This window comes from Chroicocephalus ridibundus, chromosome 24 (assembly GCF_963924245.1).
Source record: "Chroicocephalus ridibundus chromosome 24, bChrRid1.1, whole genome shotgun sequence".
In the NCBI taxonomy this organism is placed as follows: domain Eukaryota; kingdom Metazoa; phylum Chordata; class Aves; order Charadriiformes; family Laridae; genus Chroicocephalus; species Chroicocephalus ridibundus.
In genome coordinates, this window is record NC_086307.1 from 2,766,849 (window position 1) to 2,790,481 (window position 23,633).

General features: G+C 56.6%; 1 protein-coding gene across 5 annotated transcripts in view; it reads right to left on the reverse strand.

Annotated features, from left to right (window-relative positions):
• The window catches only part of HDAC7 (histone deacetylase 7), a 100,799-nt gene that overhangs the window by 44,800 nt on the left and 32,366 nt on the right, over positions 1 to 23,633 (reverse strand). The window contains exon 1 of one of the 5 annotated variants that reach the window (XM_063359046.1): positions 11,334 to 11,498. The exons of 3 other annotated variants lie outside the window; for them this stretch is intronic. Coding sequence is in view for 1 of the 2 variants with exons in the window: in XM_063359036.1 (XP_063215106.1) it covers positions 2,577 to 2,679 (103 nt within the window). In the remaining variant the exon portion in view is untranslated. Of the gene's footprint in view, positions 1 to 2,576; positions 3,052 to 11,333; positions 11,499 to 23,633 lie in introns of those variants that run through there. One more of the 5 variants, XM_063359036.1, reaches the window with a different exon arrangement.

The window sequence follows — 23,633 nt, forward strand, 5'->3', positions numbered from 1 at the left end:
AAACCTTGCTGACAATCCACGATCCTCTGTACTCCTCAATATACTCTGCAGGAGCTACAAGCCCAGCTCCAAGCAGCCAGGGCAGCCTGTGGATCTTCTACAGAGGAGTCAAAGTGCCAAGCGTCCTTGCACTCAGGAGCCAAGATCCACTTTAATCCCCTAATTCTTCTCATTGAGTCAACAGCAAGGTTTGCCCCTGCTACCACGCAAAGGACAGAGCCATCTTCACCTCCCAAGGCCTGGCCCGCTGGAAAGGATGGACTTTGGTCTAACAAACGTGTCCTCAATGTCTTACAGTACTGAAGCCACCAAATCCCTCTCTTGGTCTCAACACACGGCCTTGGGCGTGGGATGAGACAAACTGGGAATGCAGGTTAGAAACACACAAAGGAAGCTCCACCAACGCCTCCAGTTTGCAAGAGCACGGTGGGTCCCACCATCGCAACAGGCAAATGGTTTATCCAGACACCGAGCCAAAACCTGCCCGTAGCGTTTACGGAGGGTGCAGAGAGACGGGCAGGCTCTGCGGCACGCATTCTCTGAAGAAGAATTTTTAAAAAAATTAAAAAAAGGGAAATTGCAAGAAGCTATGAGGAGTTTGCCATCACTGTGTCACGTGTCTAAGCCTGCTGCTTCTTCTGGTGAGCTCTGAGGACTCAAGGACGCGAGCTGGGAGAAGGACCAGGCTGCAGGAGAGCGGGCAACACTTGCCGTGTGCCGCACTTCCTCCGAACCACAGAACACCACCAGATCTGTTGGTGAGACCTTCATTTCGGTTAGGCAGGGTGCCTCTCTGCGTAGGAAGAGGATAAACCAAGTCTAATCTGGAGTGCCAGAAGACGAGGACAGCAGGAGGAGGGGAGAAAAAGCCGTCCCGTTCATCTCAGCAAAATATTAGTTCTGGTGCAACTCCCCACCTTATTATCAGATTAAAACTTTTCAGGCACGAGCCCAAGGCTTATCTGCCTCTCCCCTCCCTTCTCCCACATTTCTGTTATTCAACCAACTAACGCTACTTATCTACAAATCCTGCCTCTTAAACCAGCAAAGCCACACCACGGTTCCTGCAGTGTTGACACTCCGCCGTGTCCCTTTGCTTAAGTGGAGAGCCCAAGGGGATGCCAACAGCTCGCTCCCCACAAACCACGTGCTGGCTGCCTTCAAAGCTTCTCCACTACGCAGGTGCCATCACGATGTGGTTCCCACCGGGATGCTCTGCAGCCAGCGTCCGCATTTTCACGAGGCGATCAAACCACCCAGAGCATCCCAAAGGCTGAATTTCCACAGGAGCCTATAGCAAAGCCGGCGCGGAGCAAGTCCTCAAGGAAAGGGAGTTATTCCAGAGTTGTGCTTCGTAATCAAGCGTGGGATAAAGCTCAGAGGCACACAGAGGAATTCACCGAGGCAGCGCACGGATCCCAGCACAAACCCATTAAGCTCCAGCCACTGGCAGGAGAAGCTCTTCCCGAGGAGGCTCCGTGCCCTCCAGGCAGACTCCTCGCAGCAGTTGTACAGCTGTCCCGAATTTGAAAGACAGATAAGGCTCAAATGATTCATTCAGTGTAAACCTTTATTTGTTCTTGCTTACCCAGAAGGAGCCAGCAGCTGCTAATGCTAAACTGGGCTAGCTCCCAAGCGCAGACAAAGGCCTGCAAAAATGGGTTTAAGGAGGAACTGATTGTTCAAAAAGCAATCCTAGAAGAGGGAGTTAGAAAGAGGGAGTGCAGCGCAGCACAGGAGGAAGAGGAAGCCAGAAAGCACCTAAAAATAAATTTTAAAAAAAGCAGTCAGGCACAGGACAAAGGCCTCGTCTGCACGTGACCGTTACCCGCAGCGCAGGCAGGATGCGAACTCGGTACACAACACTCACTCCCCAGCAACCCCACGTACAGAGCCTCAACGACCTCGCAGCACACAGCAAAAGCCATGGCCAGCACCTTTCGCCCCCAGGACGGGCTCTATTTCTCCTCTGCCATAAATCCCTCGGGTGCAGGATGCTGCTCCTGCCTGTGCCCTCAGCCCAGCACGCTGTGCCTGATCCCCTCCCGGGTGGAAATCCATCTAAGCCCAGCAAAGCTGGGGTCGCACCGCTTCAACAATGGTTTGAAAAAGTTAAAGGAACTTAAATGACGTCTGGGAAACAAGATCACTCCCGAAACGCACTCTCAAGAATAGCTAAGTCCTGCTAAAGGACCAGCGAGGGGTCCCTCTCCATCCATCTAAGCAGCACCTCCATCAGATCTGAGCAAGAGCTGACGGGTAAGTGGTGAGTTCCCAATGGAACAGCCAGAAACGGCTGAGCAGGTAACAAATGAGCCTCTCCTGCACTTGCTGGTACCGCTGGGACTGATGCTGTCTGCTCCTCTCCTGTGGCTATGAGCTGGGACCCTGCACACAGGTAATCAAAACCACAAAGCCCTTAACCTGCCCCAGTGGCGGCCGTGTCCACCAGACGCAAATCAGACACTCAGTTCAGCTCCTTGTGTGAACCATTCTCCACGTACATCTTTAGCCAGTCAGGATTCATAGCCGTGCAAGAGAGTTAAAAATCCCCCAGGAACGGGAAAGGCACTTACAGGACGGGCTGAACATCACCAGCGCGGCAGATATCTTCAGCCTTGGTGCAACACTCTGAGAACATCCAGCTAGTTCCGCTCCCGGGAAGCCACTGCTCCGCATCCCACATTCACTTCTGCTTCACTCCCGCCATGCACATATCTGGCCATCAGTGCAGCAGGAAGACGCATCCGATAACGCCGCTCGTAGATGGGTCAGATGCAATATGCCACTTAACAGACTCTCATATACTGAGTCATCCCGTCTCCCAAGCCGTCTGCCTCCTCCGGAGTACGTACCAGCTGCGGCAACTGTTATTTCATGCTCACATGCATGCGGCTCTCTTTTTGAGCACGCAAGTCTGAGGCTGCCGGGTAGGGCTCTGCCCAAGCCGTCCCTTCAAAGCTGCCATGAAATGCAAACAAAACTCCCGCATGGCATAAGTTTGCTAGTCTTTACCCTACGGTCCTTGAACTCATGACTACTGAGTAACGCGGCTTGCTCAGCTAACCAGCAAGCTAAGAATAGAGACCTTGAAGTGAAACCTACTGGGATTGGCAGCTATTTTGAGCGCACTCAGCCGGCGGGGCAGCGTGACATAAGAGGATATAAAGAGGAAACTCTGCACAACAACTCTCACCTCACCAAGAAAGATTTGGGTAACAGAAGGTAGAGCCACCGCGCGTGCTTTTGAGGCAAAGTAAACGCTGTGCTGAATCCCCAAGGCCGTCTCCGCACCGCTGTGCCAGCTCATTCCTCAAAACCCAAGACTCAGCGTCTGTGTTCGCAGCAGCGTGACACCGAGCGGGTCGTGCCCTGGCACAGCACCAGCCCCGCGGTGCCCTGAGCATCCCCAGGACCGGCTGAGCCCACCAAGAACAGCACGGCTGGACCCCAACGGGCGCCAGCCCAGTGTGGCCGCTGCTTCTCCCCGCCTGGGATCCGGCAAAACCCCAGCAAAACGTCTCACCTGCGCCGCGCAGCCCACGTCGAGCAGAGCGTGTTGCCACAGGTTGAGCCTGCCCAGGCACCTTGGTGGAGCAGGGCTGCCAGAGATCCGAGCCCCAAAGGGAACCGACACCACCAAAGTGACGGGACAGAGCACCCACAAACCCCAAACCTTGTCTTTGCTTTCAAACCTCACGCAGACCCTCGCAGCTCTTCAGCACAGCACGCCCTTCGAAGAAAGGGTTGAGATCGTGCCCAGTCGCCAGATGTGTTTAGGAAAGATCTGGTCTCGGTTAGCAACCAACATTAAGATTAATGTAGGGAAATTTAAATGGCAATACTCGGAGCGTATTCGATTTCAACCCTTAGATACTGGGAAAACAAATAGACAAGCTACGGTTTCTGGAAATCAAGCGCACCTCCTGAAACCGGTCCCTGCAGCAGCTCTCTGCTCGTCCATAGCGCATCCACCTCGTCAGCATGTGCATTTGAATACTCGTGATGCCAGTATACACTGCCAGCTTACTCAAAACCTAAAAATATTTTTCCTACTGGTTTTTGGACAGGAGTAAGTCATAAGCAGGAACTGACAGCCTACAGTGCTACATGACTGAATTCCCAAAACCCACCAGCTTAGTCTGCTAGAAAAACACCCTCCAAAACTTACACAGGGCATCCGAGGGAAGACGGCACCTCCGATTCCAGTCGTCATCCAGACAGCAACTGCTTATTAAGGCCTCTGTCAGACCGCCTGTATTAAACCACGGTTTCAAAGAGGCTGAGCACTCTGAATAAAGATCACAAGCCGCAGATTTGCTTAACGCTGCAGTTCAATTATTCCAGCGGCATGAGCCAGCGCTGCTGTCCTCTCTGCCTGCCCCATGCCAGCAGGTGACAGCCATGCGGCCGCAGGCACCCAGATAAACCCCAGCCACCCCGGCACTGTGGCAGGGACCGTCCCCCAGTGCGGGGAACCCCTCTTCTGGGACACTGCCACCTCCGGCTGGTGGCAGCTCTGTTCTGCCACTGTGCCTTGGGGACAGGAGTGCCACCAAGAAGGGCAGGGAGGACCCAGCTGCCTCATCCCCAGCGCAGAGGGGGAGCAGCACGGCCACCAAGGGGGCTGACCGCAGGCACATGGGGAGTGCCCAGTAATTTCATCAGGCTTCGATGGATCCCTGAGTCACGGAGAACCGTGCCCGCTCTCAGGCTTGGTCTCTGTGGAAGCAATTGTCAAGGTGTACGGACCATACTGCAAGTCTGGCCACCAGCACCTCCAAACCCTCCCCTGGGGACCCCTCTACTGCTGTTGGTGCAGTCGAGGAAGACGGAAAAGAAGGAGGCATGCACAACCCTGAGCTCAGCAGAAGCCAGGAGATAAGCCCCAAGAGAAGCAGAGGTTCCTGCATCCAGGTGCTCTGTAGTGTCTGCAGAAATAGTCAACCCCCCATCCTCGGCATCCCTGGGACAGCAAGGAGCCACATGCCCGTCCCTGCGTCAGCCCTGGGACAAGGACAGCGAGGCCAGAGGACCAAAGGTGAGCCCACACGCAGGGCAAAAAGGACACAGCAAAACCCGTGAATGAGCAAGGCAAGGGAAGCGGGAGAACGGTGCTTCTCCTCTGCTCCGGGCTGTCACGGGGAGGGAGGGAGCAGGGACACGCTCCCTCCTCAGAGCCAGCTCTCTGCTGTGAATATTCCCACCCTACAGCCACTAGAAGACAATCCTGGCAAGCAGGCGCTGTCACTGGCCTCTTAAGTGTTGCTGAAGGCAGCTAGATGAAGAAAAGAGTCTATGGCAGGAACAGAAGAGACTATGTTCACTTGGTAGTTGCACCCCCAGGCTATGTATGGAAACATATCCTCTCTAACTGCATCAAGCCCTGAGCAAACCTGGAGAATTTACATAAGCCTTGAAGTTTAGGATACGCGTAAAGGAAGAAATTTAGAGCGCAATCCTTGCTTTGTCTTGAGCGATCGCTAGGAAGTGACGTTTTCCACATTTTCTGTGCTGCCCAAGGCTTTGCCCTTACGCAACTGCGGCTTTTGAAAAAGCAGCCTCAGCATCGACACTGTTTTCCCCTCCCTTGCGTAAGAGATTCTCCTTCCGTGAAGGCTTAAGAACATCCCCCATGAACCGCTCCCAGCACCACGTCTGGACTCCTTCCTGCAGCATCAGGGAGTCCACTCCTTCCCAGAGGCTGGCCCTGCTTCCACCCTCCGTGGAGTTGAACGCCAAGGCACTTGGAGGACCGCAGGACGCTCCAGAGGCTCCTCGGACATGCTGCTCTCTTTCGGAGAAGCAGGTGACCCAAGTGACAGGCTGATATCCTTCCAGCTACAACTGGAACACAAACGGGATCAGGACACCTTCCCATCTTATTTCTATAAATGCCTACCGCACAGAGGGGGAGCTGCGGGAGAACTGGCTGTACTGGAGTAAAAGGAAAGGTGGAGAACGGGAATAAAAAAGGCAAGGCAGGAGAGCAGATGGACAAAAAGTCCAGGATCCCCTAACATGGCCCAGTGAATCAGTACAGGCCAGAGCAATCTTGATAAGAAGCGCAAATGCACCGGGACGCCCTACCTGCTTATTTCATGCCTTATAATATGGAATCATAGAATGGTTTGGGTTGAAAGGGACCTTAAAGCCCACCCAGTGCCGCCCCCTGCCCTGGGCAGGGACACCTCCCACCAGCCCAGGTTGCTCCAAGCCCCGGCCAACCTGGCCTTGAACCCCTCCAGGGATGGGGCAGCCACAGCTTCTCTGGGCAGCCTGGGCCAGGGGCTCACCGCCCTTAGTGTAAAAAACGTCTTCCTTATATCTAGTCTAAATCTTCCCTCTTTTAGTTTAAAGCCATTAGTCCTTGTCCTGTTGCAGCACATCAACTCAGTCATTTCTAAAAGAATCAAAGGCTTGGGTCTTGGTTTTGAGGTGTGACTTTAGCATAGCTACAGTACACCAGTACAGCTTTTTTGATCCTGGGTTACACACTGCGATGCGCAAACAGCCCAGCAGAGCAATCCGCTACCAGTGCCACAAGCTGGGAGCCACACAGGGCCAGCAGCGACTGCTGCTGTGTCCCACTTGCCAGGTAAACGCTGGGAGGATGCTCCAGGCAGGCACCGCTGCCGGAGACACCCCGCACACGTAAAACATTTCTCCATCAAGAGAAATGAGTCTCTGGTGGAAGCCAGCCCAAGATACTCTCAGTTTCCAGCTCTTCCCCAAATACTGTACCTCCGTCCTCCTGCCTCCTACCTTTAGCAGCCACCTTCCCAGCGCAGAGCCTCCGTCCCCCTGAAGAACACGCCGGCATTGACTGTGGCGCAGAGGCCGTGGGGCGAGCGTGACCGCGTGCCAGAGCAGCGGCAGTGTTTGTTTTGCACTGATGTGAGCAGTATTTTGATCCAACTGTGCAGTGCAACCCCGTGGAAGAGCTAATTGTCCTGCTGGCATGCGTTCCGACTCCTGGATACAAACACCTCACGGGACAAAGCCAACATATCTGCCCGCGAGTGAGCCACGGGGTTTGTCACTGGGCTGAGGTGCAGAAAGCCAGCCAGACTCCAAGCAAGACTCCAGACACCTTCATAATTCTTGCATTGACAACAGAAAGCAACATCCACCACAGTTAGCCTTGAATGCAGATGGACAAACTTTTAGGACAAGGGAGAACGAAGTGATACACGTGACGGATGTGCTAAGGTGTGGAAGCGGAACAGACAGTCGCTATCTTGCTCCAGCCTCTCCTTGGAGTCAGGACCTCCATGGAGATGCTCACTTGAGGACATTCCCTCCCTGCTGCAGACCTCTCTGGGTGACTCAAGGCTCTTTCCTCAGCCTCCTCAGCTATTGCCCAACAGGGACCACAGTGACACGGACACAAGGCACTCATACAGACTCTGCCACCTCATCAGCTCGTTTACGGGTACTTCTGCATCACGCTGAGCGTTCACCGCCTTCAACCCCACTCTGCCAAGGGCTGATGTGCCTTGGCACAAATTCCTCCTCCAAGGTGAGTCCGGGAAATGTCCAAAGTCAGCTCAACAAGCGCTTGGGCTCCGTTGGCTATTTATAGCTTGACAACTGGGACAATGCCACCCAAGCATACCAGCTCTGCTTGCTCTGGCTAAACTCAAACAACTGAGTCCTGCACGACACACAGCAGCCTCAGAGCTGCCTAAATTCAGCGCGCATTCATTCAGTGTTAGCAACTGCTGCTATATCTGGAAGACAGTTTCAAGGGAAGACAGAGCTCTCCAAGGCAGAGAAAGAAAACAAACCCCTTGCCTGCATTCTGCAGGACAGCACTGCTCTCCTAAACTTCCTCGGCTCAACAAGACCCAAGTTTTTCTGCTAAAAGGTTAGCAGCGTTAGCAGCTCACACCGCCCCCCACCAGCTCGCCTCCTGAACTCTGGACATCCCCTTGCAAGCTTCATGACACCATCACATCCTAGAGCAAATGTACTGACTCAGACCTCCTTTGAGTGACAAAACTGTGCCTAACACGCTCCAGGCCCTGCCCTGCTCTTCGGGGAAGGCAATTCAGCAGAGCAGCCCGCAAACGTCCAAGGAGGTGGGAGCAGGGCGGACAGAAACGAACCACGTACATTAAGGCACCAACAAAGGCAGGAAAACATGACAGCCGTTCAGCGAGGCCGCAGGCAGCAGGGGGTTCTGCAGTATTTTTAGGGCAGTCAGAGCGGCAGACGAGCCCAGCCGTGCCAGCCGCGGGGCTCTCAAAGCCTCGGTCACACAGGGCTGCTCAAGTCTGACACGAGCCCACCCAGCTGCAGCCAGACCGTTCAAACTCAGCAAGGCCAGGACACGCTTCTCCGGCCGTCTGTCATCTCCCCCATTTTACCAACGACACAAAAGTCAGCAAAGAAGCTGCTAACAGGAAGCCGGCAAAGCCTGCGCCGGGGAAGGATGCATTCCTGCCTTCGGGGAGCATAGCAAGGTAATGAGACACAGACACGGGGAAGGAATCAGCAGCTCGCAGGACTGACTCACCTACCCACCCCGCGAGCCCCAGCCCTCTGGAGCAGAGAGCAGCTACGGGGCTGGATGGAGATCAAAAGGTAATAAATCAGATCAGAAAAACTAAGGTCTTGATGTTTGAACCAGAGATCGAAGAGGAGATTCGCACCGGGGCAGAAGGAGCTGCCTTGTTTCGGAGCGTTGCCAACACACTTGTTTGTTTTTTTCCCCTCCCCAAGGTCCCAGCTGTTAAATACATGATTGCAGGATCTCCCAGACTCTCTTAAAAAAGCACGTATACCATCGCGTCTCACTATTTGAACAGGAAAAAGCCTGAAAATCTGAGCCACAAAGACTCCAAATACTCAACGTCTCCTTATTCCTGACATTTGCAAACCTCATTTTTCTTTCAACAGTTTCTAAATGGCCGGAGGTTTGCAGCACCGGCTTCCAGCCTCCCAAGAGTTGTTTCTATCCCAGTGCCCCACGGTGGGAGAACTGTTCGGCTGAAGCCGTGTATCCCAAAGCCACCGGTGCTGCCGCTCACATCCCTAGAGCCACCTACCTCAAAAGATGTTAAGCAACTTGCCTCCGTTCCCAACAGCAGATACAACCTGGTCTTTACTCCACAGCCCGGTCACGCGTAAACGCAGAACCCAGGGCCAGAGTCGTGACATGCACGCTCCAGCCATTGCAGACCCGAGTTCCCCATCCCTGCCAGAGGCACAGCACAAATCCCGAGCCACAATCTCACGAGGACCTGAAGTTTATCACTTTGCTAGGCCAGATTTAACACCGTGTCGCATTGAAAACGCCTCCAACCAGATCAGAACCGCACTGGACACCACCAGCACCAACCCAAAGCACGGGCCGCTCTCTGCCCTGGGGACGTTCCCGTCTGCGCCCCAGCAGGATGCAACAAAGTCATTTAATAAACTGCAGGAAAAAACACACTCATGTGTACCCATCCACGCTCACCTCCGTCCTCCTGCTACGCCGTCCCAGGACAAGACACACGCTCACACGGACCGGCTCTAACATTGTGACTTGTCTGTTCCCAAATGACAGGTCCAAAAGGTTTAGGACCCTGTTCAGGACAGGTCTAACCTCCTTACCATCCCACGCGCTTACGCCAGCTCAGCTCCCGGCCTCGCTGCAAGCACTTTTCTGCCATTTTCATGCTCCCACTTCCTGCTCACATCAGGCAGCCGAGTAGGAAGTGCTGAAATCCTCTGATCCTCGCTGCAAACCAGGAAGCGCTGGAGATCTCCTGAGAAAGGCTGTGATTTCCAGGCTGGAAATGCTCTGCAAACATCTGGTGAGAGGTATCGCATCCGGACCCTCAGAGCGCGGGGCCCACCCCCCCCATCCTCCCAGAGCGTGCTGCTCTGACCGTCTGCTAGAACAAACACGGGGCAGAAACCACTTACACATCATCCAGTTGGGCAAATGCTACGGCACAGCCCAAATCCGCCGGCCATTCGCTTCCCGTCCTCTCCCAGGACAAGCGACACCTCGTCTCTCCTGCGCACCCGCCACCGAGCCGAGCCCAGCCCGGGTGCACATCTCAACACCGCCTCTGCAGCAGCCTCCTGACGTCCCATTACTCAGCAGAGCCTCCTGACATGCCCAAACCCCGGATAATACCTTTACCGTGGAAAAAGGTGTGGGAAGATCTGCTTTTTGGGAGCCACGGGATTGCCAGCAAAGGGCAAATCTTGGACAAGTCGCAGATCTGTGGGCTGCATTGGCTCAGTCTCCAGACAGATCTTGGCTACTTGAGGTACTGACGGCTCTTTTCCCAGCGCAGCTGCTCACATCCTTTCTCAACAAGGTATTTAGTGAGGAAGAGAGATGCCATTTCAGTAAATACACCCAAGGAGGATGCAGCCCAGCACCCACTTAGTGCTCCTTTGCCCTTAAAGCCTTGCTCCCTGCAAGCACTGGCTGGCCTTCAGAAGGGAAAGGCGACCGGATTAGAGCAAAAATACTCCAGCAAACTACAGGCTCAGGTTTACCACATCTAAACACAGGCTCTCGAAGGCAGCCACAGGTCTGCGGACCTTGTTGGACCTGAGGAGTTGGGGAGTCACGAGCCTGAAGTCTCTCCCTCGGCTCCGGCAGCTTGTCCGGCCTTACACCCACAACCACACGCAGGCTGGGGACACCGTCCCCTCCCGGGGTGGATCACCTGCCCTCAAAGCCACCGTCACCCCATGCTTCCCCAGCACCAGCCCAGCTCTCCACCGGCTGCCGCCACCTGGGTGCGGAGCTGTGGGACTCTCCCTCCCCGGAGCCTGGCACCCCCCACGCCAGCTCATGCTACACACCCCCACACCGGGGGTGACACCCCTCCATGGACACCGGGCGCAACGCCACCCCCAGCCCAGCCCTGGCTGGGGGCTGCAGACCCTGAGGCAGGGCTCCAACACCCCCGGGAGCCAGAGCCCCCCTCCCCAATCCGGACCAGCCACGGAGGGGGCCCAGCTTCGGGGCACCCCATCACAGCAGCCTGACAGCCCCAGGGGGGCCTTTGGGGAGCCAAGGGTGCAAGGCCTGAGAAGGGGGGTGGCAGAGCCAGGCTTGGCCGGGCTGCCCAGGGGGAGACATCTCCCCCCTGAGAGCTGGGGGGAAACGGGGCCAGGCCCGGCCTGGGGAGGCCCCTGGACGGGGGTTAAGGCCGGGGGAGGCCTCTAATGCCCCCCAGGGGATGGGGGGCCTGGCCCGGGGGATGCCTCAACTGCATGGGAACGGGGTCCCGGCCCGGGGGAGGCCCCCTACCCCCCCGGGGCTGACAGAGCCGTGCCCGCCACGGTGGAAACGTCCCCGCCGCCCCGGTGCCTACCTCGGGCGGGGGCCGGCGGCGGGGCCAGGCAGGGACAAAGGCGAGGCCGGCGGGTCGGCGGGCTCAGGAGGCAGCGGAGGCGGCGGGGCGGCCGCCGGCCGGGCCGCGCTGGGCGGCGGGCGCGGGGCTCCGCTGGCGGCTCGGCTCCACCTGCGCCGCCGCCGCCGCCGCACCGGAACCGGGCGGGGAGGAGCGGAGCGGCCCGGCCCGGCCCGGCCCACGGCGCGTTGGCTGCGGGCGGCGCCGCCCCGCGGCCGCGGCCAATGGCGGCGCCGCCGCCGCCGCCGCTGCCCGGGGCTGGGCCCGAACCGCGCCCGCAGCCGGCATCGCCCCCCGGGGCCCGGACCAGGATCCGCACAGCGGCGTGCGGGCGTGGGGCAGCGGGGTCCCGGCGCCTGCGACCCTGCACCCGGGGCCGGCCCGGGGACCCGGCTCCTGGGACCCTGCACCCGGGACTGGCCTGGGGACCCTGCACCCGGGGCCGGCCCGGGGACCCGGCTCCTGGGACCTGCACCCGGGGCCGGCCTGGGCACCCGACTCCTGGGACCCGTCTCCTGGGACAGGCCTAGGGACCCTGCTCCTGGGACCCTGCACCCGGGGCCGGCCTGGGCACCCGACTCCTGGGACCCGTCTCCTGGGACAGGCCTAGGGACCCTGCTCCTGGGACCCTGCACCCGGGGCCGACCTGGGGACCCGGCTCCGGGGCAGAACCGGGATTCACCTGCTTAAAGCAAACCGGGACCCCTCGAGCTGTGCCTGTACACCCAGGGCAGAGCTTCGCAGCCGGTCCCGTGTCATGGCTGGGCTGGAAAAGAGCCTCCTGTGCAGCGAGATCCCCATGGCCTCAGCCTTGAACCAGGTCTGGGCACTGCCACTCACCGCATCGCGGAGGGATGCTGTGTGGTGCCCAGCCACTGCTGTTCCCATGGGCATCCCAGCACCCATGGGCATCCCAGCACCCGTGACCATCCTGGCACCCGTATAGCCATCCCTGCATCCACGGGCATCCTGGTACCCGTGACCATCCGGGCACCCATGGGCATCCCGGTACCCATGGGCATCCAGGCACCCACAGGTCATCCTGGCACACGCGGCTGTCCCCAGCGCTCCTCCTGCCTTGCCTGGTGCGCACACACGGACGGGGCGGGCAGCATCGCACAGTGCAGCAAGCTGATGCAGGGCAAACAGAAAAGCATCATCTGTGCCACGAGGAACGTCTGTGAAAAAGCCCGGCGCTGGCCCAGCGGGATGTGTAACCCACGCCAAAATGCTTAAAAGCATCCACAGGTGGCAGCTTTAACTGCTGGGGCTGCTGCCTTTGGAGGGTGGCTCTGTCCGAGCTGTGTTTTGCTTGGACACATGACACCATCTTTGGTTTGCATGCTTGCTTCAAATAGGGACTATTTCAATTCTGTCTTAACATCTTATTTTTTTTAACATCGTAGAAAAGTCACACAGTATGGTGCTGGCTGAATTTAACCTCTGCGGGGTTCCACGGCTCCTCCTCGCCAACTGTACCGTGTTCGGTCCCACCAAACCGATCCCGCTGAGATCAGTCAGCCACAGAGAAGCTTCGCTACAGCCTGTAAATCCCAGATACAGAAAATGCAAGGGTCGGGTTGGTTACACGCAGGAACTTAAGAAACTCGCCTCTTGCAGCAAGAGCTCTTCGGTAAGAAGCTCTGCCGTTACTGCAGCCTTTTATCTCACTTCCCAAACCCGCCGGCTCAGGCAGGGCCCTGCTCTTTGCTAGAGAGAGAAGCGTATGATTCACAGACACATTTAGAGAGGAAAAACTAGGAATTGCACGTTTAAAATCTCTTGCAGCTGGACCCTGAGCCCAGACTTATTCACTTAATTAGCTTTTGGAAAAGACTCTTCCACCACAGATTTGCTTACAAAATCAGCGAATTTCCTTACAACTGCAGCGAAGTCTGCAGTGAGAGCTGCATGGCAGCGCAGGGGACACGACGCCCGAAACACGGGGCTGCCTTTGGCAGATTGGTGCCGTTTCCTGCCCGTTTCCTTGGGACTCGGCCGCCAACGACAAGGCCTTTCAAGTGGCCACATCATTTGGATTTGATGCATCCGGCTGGTAAAAATAAGGGTGGCTCCAGAAAGATACGGGATGTGCAAGCAGGAAGGAGCCATGAACCTTGCCAGCCTTTTCCACTGCTATTTATATTAGCCTTAAGTGTATTCTCTTTGAAAATTAAAGACTGTTAATCCAGAATATTATGCGTATCACAGTCTGCCATAAATTTAAGGAGCATAGCATCTCTTTAATTGAAGTTGAGCTAAACATTCCTTTTCAGAGCAGTATTTTCAGGTGCTCTAAAATCCACATGAATTGGATTTGGTGGCACAAGATTGGTTGCCTTTTAAACGTCCAGCATGTAGCATCCCAGTTTTTGACACTCCAGTCAGGCTTCAGTACCTCCCGCGTCTACATCCCATTGGGACTGGGGACGTTTTCTTTCTAAAATGCCAATCCCGCAGTCACCCTGGGACAGGCAGATGTCTCGGGGGTTGGAGTGTTGGTGGGAAGGGACCTCTGGAGGCTCCAGTCCAGCCTTCTCCTCAGAGCACCACCACCACAGCAGGGTGGTCATGGCTTTGCCTCCCTCAGGCTGGTCATCTCCAGGGATGGAGACCTTCCACCGCTCTGCATGCCTACCCCAGGGCTGCGAAACATCTCCGCTTGTCCAGCCAGTACCAGCCAACCGCAAACTGTCCCGGTTGCTTTTTGTTTTGTCATGTGGCACCACTGGGAACAGGCTGATGTCATGTACTTGCCCTCAGGTTGCTGTAGGCAGTGGTTAGACCTCTCCACCTCCTCTCTCCCACCATAAAACGGACCCGCTCCCCTCCCCTCTGCTCGTAGCCCCCTTGCTCTCGACCCTGCCCATCTCAGCAGCTGTACTGCACATGCCGTAACCATTAGAGCAAGACCCAAAACTCAGGTTGCCCACCCATGGGAGCTGCGTTGTCTCATACCCAATAAATACGTTATTATATAGAGCGGACCTGCTTCGACAGGAGGGACCGCAAGCAGCTGGTTCCAGCAATCCCTCAGCTGCGCGGTCAGAAAGACCCAGGGCATGTGGACGTACGGCTCAAACCCTTGTCACTAGAAGCCAAACTTGACCTTGAGCCTCCTCCATCCTGGGTGAATGTCCAAGCCACCAAGCTGCTGAAAAAAGAGGCAGCAAATGTCCTGGCAGAAGGCCCTAACCCGAGGAGAGCTTTGCAAACCTAATTGGAGATAGGCACTTCCGAATAGCCCCGAGTGAAACTCCTAAATTGCATAAAATTGCAGGCTTAAGACACACCTTTCTGCATGTGTTTCCCAGTGACTTGCTCTCCCGTCACCCCACTGCGGGAGCTCATCCACGGACCCTCCTGGGGGGTCAGGGCTGGGATGGGGCAGTTCCCGTTGGAGCCGGACACAGCGGGGTGAGGTGGGGACGAGGGGATGAGCTGGGGGCAGGAGAGTGGGAGCATCCCTGTGCAGGGCAAATTCAAAAAAATGAGCCAAATTCAGATCAAAGGAGCTCAGGGGCTTCAGATCCCCTCCAAGGGCAGGGTGATATCACCCAAGATTTCCTTACTGGCCGTGGGGTGAGCGGCCTGTGACGGCAGGTATTCGGCCGCAGCTCCTCTGCTGCAGGACAGCTGCATTTCCAGGAAATCCAAAGCGCAGGGGATTCTCTGACCACCGAATTACACTTCTCTTTTCCAAAGAAGAAATCACTTCAGACGCAAAGCAAAACCCTGCCTCATCCCAGAGCGAGGAGACCCACAGGAGCTCAGCATCTCCGGAGGTCAACCGGTGCAGGGGCCACAAGATAAACACCGAAACACCGGTGGGCAGTGGCTGTGTTTTTGCTGCGCTATTTTGCTCGCTCTGACAAGACCAGAACAGACTGTGGGAAGTTACAGATCAAGCATGCATGCGTGCACACGGGCTGGCACACAGTTGTAAGCCCCACTTGCCAAGCGGTTATTTTCGGCACTCTCTGAAGGTGGGCGGCTCAGACTGCAGCCGCCCACGGTGAATCTCACCTTCGGGGCTTTCTCTTTCCCTTTCATTTATGCCAGTTTTCCTCTGGCTTGGCCTTTCCTTCCCTTCCCTTTCAATTCTAAACTCTCAAAACCTCACTGACAGAATCATAGAATTGTCGAGGTTGGGAGGGACCTTTCAGATCATCGAGTCCAACCATCGACCCAATGCTGCCCAAACCACCACTGACCCACGTCCCTCAGCGCCGCGTCTGCCCGGCTTTTAAACACCTCCAGGGATGGCGACTCCACCACTGCCCCGGGCAGCCTCTTCCAATGCTTGACAACCCTTTCAGTGAAGAAATTTTTCCTGAAATCCATCCTAAACCTCCCCTGGTTCAACTTGAGGCCGTTTCCTCTTGTCCCGTCACCTGTTCCTTGGGAGAAGAGACCGATCCCCCCCAGGCTCCAACCTCCTTTCAGGGAGTTGCAGAGAGCGAGAAGGTCTCCCCTCAGCCTCCTCTTCTCCAGGCTGAACACCCCCAGCTCCCTCAGCCGCTCCTCACAAGGCCTGTGCTCCAGACCCCTCGCCAGCTCCATTGCCTTTCTCTGGACCCACTCCAGCCCCTCGATGTCTTTCTTGGCATGAGGGGCCCAAAACTGAACACAATATTCAAGCTTTCATCTTGGAAATGCTTAGCGAAAGCTCCTCGGAGGAGATGCAGGACTCTCAAACAGCACCTGATGGCGGTTCAGTCCACAGCAAGGAGGGGACAAAGGCGTTTTAATAACTCATCATTACGGAGGTTACACTTAATGCCTCTCTGATTTGGAAAATACGACCAGAACAGAAGTGCTAATCATTTAAGATGGCTGCAAATGAATCCCAAACTGAAGGTGGGGGAGACAGTAGGGAAACCTCAGCGTCGGTGTCAGCGGAGGCAGCCGACCAGGAGGGGAAGGAGTCCTTGATTTCATGATCTGCAAATGCGCTGGCTGTTTCCCAGGCTGGCAAAGACGCTGGGAAGAGGGTCCGCATGCGCGCCAGCCCGAGCTGTGCTTTGGGACCGCGGGAGCACCACCCCGCAAAGCAAAGCGGTGACAAGAGGGACACAACGAGGTGCTAAGCCTCTTCAGATGCACAGGCAACACGGGGTGGGCGAGCTGCCTTGACCCCTCTGGCGAGCACCAAGCGGACCCACAGACACCCTGGGGCCACATGGGCTCGTCTGAGCATCGCCCACCCAGCCAGGGGTCCGCACTTCGAGCCCACCCTGTCCTCGCCTCAGGCAGCCGCACGAGGTAGGACGTTGACGTGCTCCCAGAGCCCCAACAACACCAGAATTGCCATGGTAATGTTTTAATGACTAACAGCTCATTCTGAGAACAGTCAATAACTTCACAACGTAAGTCCCAGGAGGCCCCACTCTACATAAATTTGCATATTACTCAGTGGAGCCAACCAAAGGTGCGGCTGGTGGGGACCGTTCTCTACGGTTTATGTTGGGCAGCAGCAGGAAAAAGGGTTTCATCCTCCCCACCTCACTCTTTCCCCTGTTCAGTGCTCTAAATTCTCCTGAATTCACCCTTCAAAAAGGCTCAAACACATTGGGAAAGGCAAACTGGGTCCTCCTGAGCTCAACCAGCCCCTTCATTCCTGCTGATCCCTCCCCATTCCGGTGTAACCCATGGGAATCTACCCTGGGGCATCCTGGAGGAAGCTGGTGTTTCTCTCTTATGGCTCAAACAAAAGGTCAGATTTGGGATGGGCTGGGAAACCAGCATTTTTCCAGTCTCTGTATTCAGGTTTGAAATTCATGAATTTTTTCATGGTCCCGTTTTGAAAAGGAAGCAGCAGCAGCAGCCTGCCTTCTCCCGTGACAACCCCGTTCGGGAATTACCTGCACGCAAAGAGCAAAACCCACCTCCAACAGCAAAGAGATCCCACCGAGACCTTCCTCCGTCCAAGAGACCAAAGCTCAGACCGAAGTTATTGGGGAATTGAACCGGCCTGGGGTCAATTGAGATCATTCAACCAAGATTATTTTGGAAGCGCAGCCAGTATTTTTAGCCTGGAAAACAAGGCACCACTTCCCTTTCTCGAGTCTCTCCTCCCTCCCAGACCATTGCCAGCGAGGCCGGGGCTCTGCTGCGGCCGGGCGAGGGGACATGTGCGGAACCCGCTGCCGGTTGTGAAAGAAACGTGCTATTTTCATCGGCGGAGATGAATGCGCTTCACCCCCACACGTTGTGCAACCCTCAGGCTGCCGGCGAAGGAGACAAAGAGGCTCGAGGCTGCCCGGGCTCGTCCGAGCTCCCCAGCAGCCGGCTCACAGCAAGCGGGGAGCTTTCCCGTTTGGCCCCGATGCTCGGGCAGGAGGAGAGACAGAAGAATCACAGAATGGTAGGGCTCGGAAGGGACCTTCGGAGATCATCTCATGCAACCCCCTGCCAAAGCAGGGTCACCCAGAGCGGGTCGCACAGGATCGTGTCCAGGCGGGTTTGGGATATCTCCAGAGCAGGAGACCCCACAGCCTCTCTGGGCAGCCTGTGCCAGGGCTCTGCCACCCTCAAAGTAAAGTTTTTCCTCAGGTTGAGATGGAATTTCTCATGTTCCAGTTTGTGCCCGTTGCCTCTTGTCCTGTCCCCGGGCACCACTGAGAAGAGCCTGGCCCCATCCTCCTGCCACCCACCCTTTAGATATTGATGAGATCCCCCCTCAGCCCGCTCTTCTCCGGGCGGAACAGCCCTGGGGCTCTCAGCCTGTCCCCAGCACAGACATGCTCCATTCCCTGGATCATCTCCGTAGCCTCCCCTGGACTCTCTCCAGCAGTTCCCCGTCCTTCTGGAACTGGGGAGCCCAGAACTGGACCCAGTGCTCCAGCTGTGGCCTCCCCAGGGCAGAGCGGAGGGGCAGGATGACCTCCCTCGCCCTGTGGCCGCGCTCTTTTCAATGTCCCCCAGGAAGACCATTGGCCTTCTTGGCCACAAGGGCACATTGCCAGCCCATGGGCAACTTGTCCACCAGGACACCCCGGTCCCTCTCTGCAGAGCTGCTCTCCAGCAGGTCAGCCCCCAACCTGTCCTGGTGCAGAAGGTCTTGGTCTGCCTGGGAGGAGGAAAGAGGGTGGGCAATAGTGGCAGGTCCCCACCAAAGCCTTTGCCAAGCAGAGGGATGTGCTTTTCTAGTTCCCACCTGCCACACCTGAGTCGCGTGGCAAGCCAGAGAGAACTGGAAAACACAAGGAGAAGGCTGTGAATGTCCCCAGGGCTGGGATCAGCCTGAAAGCTGGGGGTGCCCCCCAAAATGTCAGGAGCCGTGAGGATGGGCACGTGCCCCAGGGACACCCAGGCATGGGGGCACAGACTCTCAGCAGCTCTCCTGGCCTCCGTCCCCCATCCCGGGGCATCTTGGAGACCCCCAGCCACCACCTCCTGCCCAGCCAAGCTCAGGACCATCGCGGTCCCTCCCACGCTGCTGCCTGCCGAGCCTCTGCCCGCGGGGACGCCGGGAACTGCCAGAGGCCGGGTAGGCGGCGGCTGCGGCAGGTGAGGAGTGACTGCGGTTTCGATCGGAGCAGAGCAACGCTCCCCGGAGCAGAGCGTCCGCTGACGCGCGCTCGGCTCCCCGGCCCGCCCCACTTTATGGAGCCCTGCTGGGAACTGGGCTGCAGCCAGCTTTCTGCTGGCACGGGGCTGTCCCAGCCCGAGCCCTGGGAACAGAGACATCCCTGCTATATCCACGGTGGTGAGCAGCATCAACCGGGCTGCTGCCGGCATCGGGAGGGCTGCGTGCAAGCATGGGGATGCCAGCGATCACAGAATCATAGAATTGTCTAGGTTGGAAGGGACCTTTCGGATTATCGAGTCCAACCATAAAGACCATCGAGTCCATCATAGGGAAGAACCTGGTGAAAATAGGGACACAGCGTTCCCGCCCGGGACTGCCTGCATCCCCATGGCTCCGTAATTACCAACAAAAACAAAGTGAAACAAAGCGTGGAGTGAAACAAAGGCTGTGCGAGTATGAGTGGAGCGCACGGAGCTGCTGTAGGCAGGACCCATGGACTCAGGGACAGCCCAGCATCCTCTGCCCTGGCTTCGCGCTGATCTGAGTCCTTCACGCTCCATCCACACACTTCCCATCCCCAAAACATAGCTCCTTCCACCCGCCTGTCCTGCAACCACAACCCTCTGCGCTCATCGGGGCTGGTCCGGGGCTGTGCACGGTCTGGACCCCCCAGGTCAGCTGCAGGCCTCACAAAATATGAAAGAAATAAAGTTTTCTCCTGCTTTTCAGGGGGAAATGGCATTGTGCTTGTTTTGGATATATTTTGGGGCTCCCTGGGCTGCAGCAGGAACTCGTGGTCCGGCAGTGGGATGCTCGGCCTGTTTATAAGATGCTGAAAATCACTGTCTGCTCTCACTCGGTAGCTGCGGATCTCCTGCTGACGCTCCAGCACTCAGCTTCCAAGCACGCCCTTATCGTCCACCTACAAGCCAAGGCAGGGACATTACCTACCCCTCCGGGGTCCGTGGCGGGGGAGATGAAGCTGCCTCCGCTCCCCGCAGCCCCCGGCACGGCAGAGCGGGGCCACAGCTCGCACCCAAGGCAGCACGTCCCAGCGCCGGCAGGTCTGGAGATGTGATTGGGAAGGAAACCTGCCCCGTTTCCTCTGATCCTATCTAAAAACTTCCTTCCTTCTGGCCTCAACTCCAGCCTCGTGGCGGTGACACCGGAGAGCCCTGCGTGGTGCTGCCTGTTGTCCCTCCGCCAGTGGCTCCGCCAAAGCAACCCGCAGAACGCAGCGGGGAGCCTCGGTGCACGACCTGGCCTGAGCGACACAGGACTAACTCCTCTTCTCGCGCCTGGGAAAAGTGCGCTTTTAGAAGACTCTAGTGCCTGAATCGGTGAAAATATTTACTTTATCGCCAGCTCTGGGGGGCGGGTTTCAAGGGCTCAGTGTTTTCGAGGTGCGGGGACGAGGAGGAGCGAGACCCGGGCACTCGCCCCAAGCTGCCACCGGGGTTATTCCATCCCACGGACGGCACTTTCCAGAGAAATCAGAGAGTTTGCTGAGTTCTCTCTCGCTCTCCCTTTGCCAGCTGCCATCCTGAGCACTCCTCGCCCCGGTGCCGGAGCCCCGAGCCCTTCCCTTCCTCCCGTGGCCGCAGCGCTTGCAGGGTCCCACGTTGGCGGGGAGCACACGGCTTCCTCTGGTAGAACGGGCCGGGTATGATCCTTGGGTATTTTATATTGGTATCGGGATCAATACTGGTTCTTTAGTGTTATTAATGTTAATTATTTAGCCTTATCCCATTAAATCTGTTTATTTTTCAGCCCTCATCTATCCTTGTTTTTCTGCAATTCCCCTTCCCAGGTGTGTGTGGGGGGTCATCAGGTGAGAGAATAATTGTCTAAACAACAATAAATTGTTGTCGCCTTCCCAAACCATAAGAACGCACAAGCAGGGATTAAAGCATTCCTCCCACCTCCTACATTTCTATCCCAAATCTTTTTTTCCCCCTCCCCATTACTCCTCTGCCAGCGACTGAATTTGGGATGCTGAGGAGGGTTTGGGGCCAACCTGTCAATCCTGTCGGCCGCGGCGGGACCGGCTGACCCAGCACGCAGGCGGGCGAGTTGCTGACTTGGGCACAAGAGCGCTTGATGCCTTTTTTATTTGCTGATGTACCATACGAGAGCGAGCGGCAACTCACACCCCGCGTTGGGCAACGCGCGGCTGGGCTGGGGAGGAGGCGCCAGGCAGTGCTTCGGCTAAAACAGGCGATGGATCGGGTCCACGGGATACGCGCTGGGCACGCTGGTTTGTGTTTCCTAGCTCATGGTCTCGGCTGTACGAGTGAAGGAAGCAGGACCAGAGCAAGGGCTAAGCAGGTCCTGGCTACGCTGGGCAAGCGTTAGCCCACTCCCAGTGCAGTTTTGGCCCCGGTTGCACCCTGCCTGGAAATGCTGGGCAGGGATGGAGCAGCTCAGTAGAGCTACCGCTCAGCGTTTGAACTTCTTGACTTCCATAGATGTAAAACTCTTCATATTTAAACGCAAAACGCTGGGAGCGTGCAGACACTCTGCACACGGGAACTCATATAATAAATAGAGGGATTCTTGATCAGGGAGGGGAGCCACAGGACGAGGGGGAATGGTTTTGGACTGGAAGAGGGGAGATTCACACTAGATATAAGGAAGATATTTTTTACAATAAGGGTGGTGAGCCCCTGTTGCAGGTTGCCCAGAGAAGCTGTGGCTGCCCCATCCCTGGAGGGGTTCAAGGCCAGGTGGGACGGGGCTTGGAGCAACCTGGGCTGGTGGGAGGTGTCCCTGCCCAGGGCAGGGGGTGGCACTGGGTAGGCTTTAAGGTCCCTTCCAACAACAAAAAAAAATAGTTTTTCCTCCTCTGCAGGCCCTTGTCTTGCACCGCCTCTGCATACACTGCGGTGGGTCCACCCTCCGTACGGATTCAGCTGGGACTGAGGACCCTCAGAGACCTCCCAGCACCCACCAGCCAAAGGGACAGAAGCCCTCAAGGGGCTGCCACCAGCCAACCCCTTTCCCCACAAGCCCCGTCCTCCGCCTGTGCTTTTAACTGAACAATGGCATCTATTTGCTCAGCAGCCCAGAAGCTGGTTTTAAATAGACTCTCCTTGAATAAGACCCACCAAAATACCTTCACCATCCTGCTGCTGAGCGTGAAACCACAGCACAGTAAAGAGGAACCATCGCCTTTAAAAAACAATATTTAAAAATAAAGAATAATCACGCTTCTGCCTGCCTGTTTCACCCTCCCTTTGCTGTCAGCGCTGCCGCCCGTTGCGCAAAGCGAACGGCAATTAGAGGGAAGGGGCGATGCCGGGGGGGTGCTGGGTTTGATCCAGGTCCGCAGCCCCCCGGGCACGACATAGCCCCGCGGCCACCTTCCCCCGCTGCTCCTGCGGGGCTCGCGTACAGCCCCAGGGGAGAGAAAAACATTTGTTTTAAAAACAGGAAAATGTGATTGTAAAACCACAACAATGGGCTGGGGAAGGAGCTGGAGCAGCTCTGAATTTAGCTTTCGAAACAGCCTTCGAGTTGACTAAATGTTTCTGCAGCAAAGCCCGGCCGCGGCCCCACGCCGCACGCCCTCTCCCGACTCCGGCAGCGAATGCAGTGACTCGGTGGCCTCCTCGTCTCCCTTACAGCCCGGTGCCAAATCTGCAGCCCCAATTTCAAGCCTCTCCGATGGGATTTGCGAGCACAGAGACACGCCGGCGGGTTCCCTCCCTGCAAAGCAAGGCACAGCCCAACTTGCAGAGGAGTTTCTATAGCCTTCTCCCTTTTTAATACACCCTTAAAAGCAACTCCAGCGTGGCGATCACATGAAAGCCTGTTGCATGTATCCATGCGTACCTGCTCTTCCTCGTCTTTTTCATTAGAGAAGCTCAGAACAAACAGTTTCACAGAGAGGGGCCGTAGAAAGTTTACGGCGGTTTGCAAATGTCACCACCTGAGTGACTGGAAACCGTTTATTTCCCTTTAAAATGCCCAGAGGGTTTGTATCCAGATAAAGAAATAATAGCCGGCAAAACTGTGTTTTCCTAAACACCAGGAGAATGAACAAAAGCCTCTGGCACGCTCTGGGCACTGCTCGGAGCCGCTGGGAGCGTTGGCATCAGAGGCTGTCACCCCCCTGTTATGGCATGACCCCCTCGGAAACCGGTTCAGAGGCCACCCCGGGTCCCCGCTGCCAGCCCGTCCTGCGCCTACACCGAAAAACTGGCTCTTCTTCTCCCCTCAGGGTGGGTTTGGGGACCACCCGAGCATCCTGCGCTCCACAGGTTAACGCGTGGGCTCGCTCAGGGCTTAAAGCCGGCTGGGAAGGGCCCGGGGGTGCCACTGCTGCGGGTCCTGCCCTCCCCACCTCCCCTCCCCCGGCCCCAGCAAAACCCAGAGGGTTCCCCAGCAGAGAGGGGGTTTGGGCGGCTCCCGGGGCTCCGCGGGTGGCTTTTCCTCTCCAAACGTTTCAGATAAATAAGGCAGATCTTTGACTGTCACGGCACAAAAAAAAAGGCAGTTGCACCCTGGCCTGAAGCTCCTCAGAGCCTGGGCGCAGGAACCACCGGAGTTTAAGTAAACTTGGCAGCGGCTGCCAAAAGAGAAACGGCAGTTTCTTAACCTGACCCAGGCGGTTGTGATTTTCTCATCAAGCCAGTCAGAAACAGGAAATATTGATCTGCAGCTACCACCTTGCCAAGCCATCAGCTTGGCTGGCTGATAGAAAACACAACCCAAGTGACCCAGGA